Source organism: Cavia porcellus, unplaced genomic scaffold (genome assembly GCF_034190915.1).
Source record: "Cavia porcellus strain 051 isolate PalLab524CR breed Dunkin Hartley unplaced genomic scaffold, mCavPor4.1 scaffold_16, whole genome shotgun sequence".
NCBI lineage: Eukaryota > Metazoa > Chordata > Mammalia > Rodentia > Caviidae > Cavia > Cavia porcellus.
The window spans coordinates 58,029,279-58,036,843 of NW_026947499.1; the positions used below are offsets into that span (position 1 = coordinate 58,029,279).

The following is a 7,565-nucleotide window of genomic DNA, read 5'->3' on the forward strand; positions in this document are numbered from 1 at the left end:
TTATTTTTCTTTCCTCTCGCAGGTCCTTAACCCCCAAAACCTCAGAAGCTGCACTGGGTTGCAGCAAGCTAGCACCTATGAAATATTTAGAACACTGCTTGGCACATAGTAACCTGGTACTGTGGTATGAACTCCAGCTTTAATGTGTGAAGCACTCTATTACTGAGCTAAATCCTCAGAAATATCTGGATTGTTGATATTAGTGTATCTCTGGATATTAGAAATTACCAATTTACACTATACATGGCAGAATGTTAGATGATAACACAGGGCTATAAATGGTAAGAACAACAAAGAGGAAGCAGGCATCTATGGATTAAAAGTGACAAGGAACATTTCAGTCCTTTGAAGGGTGTAGACATTATTGTGATCCTTTTTCTTGTTTTGAGATAGGGTTTCATTGTGTAACTCAGGCTGGCCTTGGACTCAGTACACAGCCCATGGTGGCCATGAACTCGCAGCTATTCTCCTGCCTCAGTCTCCTGAGTGCTGGGATTACAGGTGTGCACCACCATACTGGCATCCTGATTTGAATAAACAAAATGACATAATAGGGAAATAATATACACTAACTTGGTATAGGGTAAAGGTTATTTTATTGTATAATAGTACTATAATTATGCTTAAGAAGCTTTTTTATCTTTCAGCAATACATTTAGAAAATAATAATTTTTTTACCTTAATTTTTTCAAACCCATTTTATTTCAAAGAGAAAAAACAAAGAAAAAGAAAAATTTCAAAACATATCAATCAGGGGGCAACAGTAGTACATAGATTACACACTGTCATCCCCAAATCACCCACTCAGAGCACAAGATATCTGTGTTCAATTGTTCGAACAATACCAGCACAAATCTTTCTCTTCGGTGAGCTCAGAGAAATGAGTAATATAGCTATCTTAACTTTTTTTTTTTTTTTTGGTACCAGGGATTGAACTCATGACCTCATGCTTGCCAGGCAGGTACCATGCCACTGAGCTATATTCCTAGCCCCTTCTTAACTATTTTTTATATACCTATATATAAATCTACATATACATATGTTGTTTCTTTCAGCTTCTCACACTAGTGAGGCAATACAATATTTACATATGTGTGTGATTTGAAATATTTACTTCTGAAACAACCTGATGTCTGGGATTTGTGTCAAAATAATCACAAGAATAAAGAAAACAAGACTGACTGTGATATAACTAGTTACATGGAGGCTTATTACATGCTTTTTTTCACTATACACTTCTATTTTTGTGTATTGGTGAAATTTTCCATAAAAAAGTGAAGGACCCAGCACTTGGGAGGCTGAGGCAGGAGGATCATTACAAGTTTGAGACCAGCCTGTGCTACAAAGTAAGCTCAAAGCTGAACTTCATAGTGAGACCCTGTCTCAAAAAGATACACACAAAAAAATGTGAAAGAAAGGGAAAGGAGAGGAGAAGGGGAAAAGGGAAAAGAAAAAAAAAAGAGAAAGAAAGAAGGAAAACATGGAAACGAAGCTTTTGTAAATAGGGAGGGGAATGTGGCAAGGTTGAAGGGAGGGTAGAAGAATGGGGGAAAAAACTCAAGTTATATCATGTACAGGTGCAAATTCTCTATGATGAATGTGACAGTTATGTACATCTAAAATGTATCAATAAAATCGGATAAAAAATAAAAGGAAGGGCCAGATGAAGTCAGAGAGTAGTCAAAGAGCCAAGCAGGAAGGGAGCCTCGTGTGGCTAACAAAGAAAGGGGAGAGAACATGGCATGTGGGTATGCAAAGGAGGGGTAAGTTCCTGGATTTCCAGGAATTCAGGGAACTGAGGGATGTGTTGCTGGATAGGCAGTCACTAAGGATGATGGCAGCGAGTGAAGTCCTGGGTAGAGGTGAGCTGGTGCAAAGTGGGAAATGGAGCAATACGTGGCAGGTGAGCAAATGAAAGCACAAGGGAGGAAGGTAATGCCCCAGAGCATCCCAAGGAACAAGGCATCGCCAACCCTATCACCCAGTGCAAGGGAAGACAGAGTTCTTGACAGAACATGGTGACAAGAGTGGTGTCCCCAAATGGAGGGGTTTCAAGATAACGTATGTACGATCAGCTAAAAAGTACATGCCACCTGGGTTAGTGATGCATGAGGGAGGCTGAGGCAGAAGGACAGCTGTGAGTTTGAGGCCAGCCTGGGCTACCTAGTGAGTTCAAAGCCAGCCTGAACCACATAGTGAGACCCTGCTTCAAAAAAGAAAAAAAGTACATTGCTAAGTTTCCTAAAGTAGCTGTACTATGTTGTAGTTACTAGCAATGTGCAAGCGTTTTAGTTATTTCCTACCCCTGGTGACAATTAGTATTCCTAACTTTCTAGATTTTAGCCATTCTAGTCAGCATACAATGGCTCACTGTGGTCTTAACTTGTATTTTCCTGATGATTAAAGATGTTAACCACTGACGCTAATTTTGATTTTATGTGTATATAAGCTAGTTGTAACAAAATACACTAGTCTCTACAGACTACCTTGATTAATGATGTTTATTTCAACACTACATTATTTTACAGAAGGAGAGTATATAATTCTAACACCCCCCCACACACACACACAGAGGCATGCACAAAGACCAATTTATGGAACCAGTCAAACTTCAGGTATGTTGTCAGGCCCAAGGCTTCTTTCATTCTTGTTAAGAGGAGTGCTAATCTCTTTCATACAACACAAACTTCAGGTAAAATGTCACTTGGGTACAATATATACATTATCAACAATTTAGCACTGACTAGAAAATAAGCTCCAAGAGGCCTGTTGGTGTTACAATGTTGCCACTTCTATTATCACAGTCTGGTTATGTTACAGCAAATAAAAAAGATACCATACGAAATGGTACTGTTTTTGATCCACGAAAGTCAAACTTCAATTTAGTTCTCATGCACACCTTTGAAACTAATGTAGGATGTATGGAAACGGATTTTTGCTTCCATTATTACTTTTAAGAGGAGCAACATCATAAAAATGCCAAAGGAAACAATATTGTAATTTCTCCAAACTCAGGGAAGATTTTTTAATCTTTCTTTCTTTCTTTTTGAGGAATGATCTCACTATGTAGTTTAAGCTAGCTTTGAACTCACTCTGTAGCCATGGCTAGTCTCAAACTCCCGCCTCAGCCTCTCGAGTGCTGGGATTACAGGCGTGCACCACATCCCAGGCCGCCAGATGCTTTTTTTATTTTTCTGCGGTACCGGAGATCGAACTCTCGACCTTGCGCTTGCCAGGCAGGCGCTTATGCCACCGAGCTAAATCCCCGGCCATGCCAGATACTTTTTAAAAAAATACTGTTTTTGGCGCAACGCATTCGGGACCCCTCCTGTCCCTCAGGAGCTATTCCTATTCCCCGTTCTTATTATCCAATACGTTTTCCTATTCTAAATAGAATAAATAAATAAAACTCCCTGTCAATATTGGGGATCGAACTCAGGATCTTCACACTGAGCTGTATCTTCAGTCCCTTTTTATTTTGAACCAGTCCGATTAGGTGGCTAAACTGCCCACATTGGGCTCGAATCTGCTATCTTCCTCTTCAGCCTCCGGGAGTGTTACAGGTGCTCGCCACCCCTTCAGGTGGAAGATGCTTTCTGAGATAAATTCTTTTTATATCTTTTGTAAGACCCGTGACAAATTACCTCACAGCTGTACAGATACGCTATCTTGGGGACAATCGAACTGTTTCCTGACTCAAATCGTAGACTGACAGACCGGAAAATAAATAAATATTTAAAAGGAAACATCTGCAATCTTTCCTCCTCTTCCAACACTGTGTCAAGCTCTTTTCTGAGACGCGCCCGGCCGCCTCCGCACACGCACCGAAGTCATTTAGCCTCGACCCTCTCGCGCCCCCTCCCCGCGCGGAGCCGCTGTCACTAGAGGGACAGCGCCGGCTCCTCCAGCGGCCCCCTCCCGCTCCCGGAGCCCGCCCGCCTCCTGGAACCCGCCGCTCACCCGCACCGGCCCGCGGCGCGCCCCGCAAGAGCGGGGTGCTGTCCGCGCCGTCTTCGCCGTCGCTCGCGGCCAGACCGGAGGCTGAGGGCCGCATGTCACCTCTACAGGGGGAACACGCTCACCCGAGACTGCGGCCGGGAAGCCTCGGCCTGGCGGAGCCGCCAAGACCGCCCCGCCTGGCACCGCCCCCAGGCCACGTCGCAGCCTCAGCCCCGCCCCCAAGAGACCGCGTCGACTCCGCCCCCGCCATTTTAGATTTGGGCAGGGGAGGCGAAGTCTTCCAATCCCGCCTCTTCAGGCCGCCGCCCGTGGGTTCTTGGGATTGTCTTCTCTCAGACGGCGGGTGGTGGGAGGCGCGAGGCGGTCTGCGGGGCTGGGGCGGGAGCCAGGGAGGGACAGCCTGGGCTCGAAAATTGTCATAACTCTAAGCGACCTTTGTGTGGTCTGCCCCGTGAGTGGCTTTTGAGGTGGAAGCAGGAATGCAATGCCCGTGTGGCTTTCTTAAATCAGGACAATCCGAAAACAGACTCGCGCTGTCACTACAGTGCCCATGGCAGCTGGACAGAGGGAAGCCCGGGCGTGGTTCCCGGAGCGGGAGGAGCGCGCGGCCCGCGGGAGGGCGCCGGGGGCGGGGCTTCGCCAGCAGTGTCTGGGGGCAGGGGGGCGACGCGCGACCCACCCAAGGGGATGCGGTCCTCGCGCTGGGACCTGCATACCTACGAGGGTGTGAGAGACTGCTCGGCGGCGCGGTGGGCGCGTGGATCCGAGCTGCGCGTAGTGGCGATGGGGAATGTTTTGTGTCACCTATTTTGCTTAAACCCATAAAGCTGTTTGCATAGTGGGGTGGGCCTCGTTCAATCAGTGGAATGTCTGACCAGAACAAAAACAAACTTCTCACCCCTTCTCCTCCCACCCCAGATAATGGGATCCGCCAGCAGACAGGTCTCCTGTTTCACCTTCCCTGTCTGCTACCCCAGCCCCAAGGCTTCTGTACCCCTCAAATAGGTCTGCAACCAGCACCTCTGCACTTCCCATTGCGCCTGTCTCTTGAGAGTCTGACGCGTTCGAGGTGGGCCTGAGATTTGCTAGCAAGGTACCAGGTGACGACCCTACTAAATAGCGTGGTCATAAAGGACTGCGGGGGTGGGAGGCTTAGCTTCCTTAATGGTTCTCCCCATTCCTTGCTCCGGCTGGCTCAAGGGCAGGCGTGGGGCCCAGGAATAAAGACTCATCAGCCTTGGAAGATTTTGAAATAGTCAGAGGCCCGGGAATAAAGACTCATCAGCCTTGGAAGATTTTGAAATAGACGGAGTATTTGTTCTTATGTGGTTTTCACTTTAGAAGTTCTAGGTTTATAGTTGCAAACAGTATAAAATCCAGATTCTTCGGCACAGAGCACAAGCCCCAGTGCACATTTTCAACCTCATCTTCTACCCCTGTCACCTCCTCTGTTTTACACACTGCTTGTGGAGGCTGGTACACATCGTGTTTCCCTTGGATTCTTCCCATCATGTGCTGCTGCTTTTGTGTGTGGTGAGTTTATCCTTGGAGGCGGAAATGTCATCTTCTACTTAATGATTCCTTGGTAATCTCTCCCTTACTCTTAAGGATGTTACACATGCCTTTCTTTAAGCACATTGTATGAATTATCTAAGATGGTTTAGTGACCAGTGAGTCATTCTTTGAGAGCAAGAAACTTGACTTAGCTTCCAATCCCAGCTGTAAGCAGAGAGAATAAATATTTATGGGGCTTCAGGTTATGTGTCATGCACTGTCCTGGTTGCTATGATGGTAGGAGCAAGCTATAAACATGGTTTCTGCTTTTAGGGAGCTTCTCAACAAAATGTTCTTTGGAAATATTTAATACTGTCCAATGGAACTATAAAATATTTCCCTAACACTTACGGAAGCTAGAGGACATATTTTTATCGTTATTTTCTAAAGAGGAAATGTATGAATAATATATTCCAAGGGAATAGTGATAATATTTTTTAGGAAACAGTTTAAAAAATGGATAGTCTGGAATGGATAGTCTAGTTTTCCATTTCCTGTTTCTTTTAGGCAGTTGTATTCAGCTGGTGTTCTCAGACAATGATCAAGTAAAAACAAGATGGAAAATGTGCAGTTTTCTATCATATTTATATGATAGCATGTATTCATTTTCATAGGAGAGTTTGAATTTTTCTCTGCTTTACAACTGAACAACTGGAAAATTCTTGTGTGCAATTCTTGCGACATACAGACATGTGAGTTTTATAACCATTTTAAAGGAAGAACTAACACGTGAAAGTTGAATGATGTAATTTGTCCAAGGGTCTGTAGGAGTTACTATTAAAATTCAGATGTGTTGCCTTTCTTAATATTCAAATCCAAGTGTGGTACTCCTTCATCACTCTCTTATTTTTTTTTAATTTTAAAGAGCATAAAGCCAAGGAAAATAAAACAATAAAACCAATCAAAACAAACCAGTGTAAGTAATACAGGACTTCAGAACATTTGAAATCAACAAGTTACCATAATGCCTTTTGTTGTCTTCAAAATAGCTTCAGATACCTTCAGACACAGTAAAAATCAAACAATAGAATAGAAACAATAAAAGTAAAACAACAAATGCAATAAACGACTTCCAAACGAGACAGTAGTAAATCAAAAATGACTACCATAAGCTGGGCGTGGTGGCTCACTCCTGTAATCCCAGCACTCGGGAGGCTGAGGCAGGAGGATCGTCGAGAGTTCGAGACCAGCCTGGTACAAAGTGAACTCAAGGCCAGCCTGAATTGCATAGTGAGACCTCATCTCAAAAAAGACAAAAAAAAAAAAAAAAAAAAAAAAAAAAAAGACTACCATAATGTATCTTGCTATCTTTGAAATAGCTGCTAATGCCATGGGATTTAACATAATCAAACAAAACAAAAGAATAAAACCCAACCAACAAAACAATGTATACGATAGAGGACTTCAAAATAAGACCATAGGGAATCAACAATGGCTACAATACTCAGAAGGAGATCCTCTCTATGCCACACTGCATACCACTATCCTCTGAACAAATAGAGACTTTTTTTTTAACGGTTACTGGCAATTGAACTCACAACCATGCACTCGCAAAGCAGGTGCTTATGCCACTGAATTAAATCCCCAGCCCCAAACAGATGGTCAGACTACCAGCCCTAGATCTACAAGGTCAGTGAAACTTGCAAAGCACCACAGGAATCCAATTGTCTTTTACCTTGATAGCTATCATCACAGCCTGTGTTTGTCCATATCAGCTGGTTGCTTATAGGGTGTTGTGTGTGTGGGATTGGTACTTCTTGTTCTAGTCTGTGTGCCAGAAGGGGCTTGGGTCTGGCTGTCCTGCTCTAGCAGTAGCCCTTTCGTGGCACTGGTTCCCAGGCAGGGCTGGTTTCCTGGTGTGGCCTTGTTCTCTCCCCACTGCAGTCCATGAATGGTGCTGACTCACGGGGAAACATTCCCTTCATTTTTATACCTTGTATGTTACCATTGCAGCTTAACACCATTGAGTACAATTTCATTTAGCCTCAGGAGTTATTTTAATGGTAAATGTATAATAGGTGAGGTTTTTAGTTGCTGTCCAATGGAACTTT

At 44.0% G+C, this 7,565-nt stretch overlaps 1 protein-coding gene and 1 pseudogene across 1 annotated transcript in view; both read right to left on the reverse strand.

The window, feature by feature from the left end:
* The window catches only part of Slc17a5 (solute carrier family 17 member 5), a 43,813-nt gene extending 39,671 nt beyond the window's left edge, over positions 1-4,142 (reverse strand). Inside the window, exon 1 of the mRNA XM_003478262.5 lies at positions 3,961-4,142. Within this exon, the coding sequence (XP_003478310.2) occupies positions 3,961-4,054 (94 nt within the window). The 5' untranslated portion in view covers positions 4,055-4,142. The remainder of the gene's footprint in view (positions 1-3,960) is intronic.
* On the reverse strand, positions 2,581-2,683 carry LOC111754039 (U6atac minor spliceosomal RNA; annotated as a pseudogene).
* Positions 4,143-7,565: the final 3,423 nt, after the last annotated feature.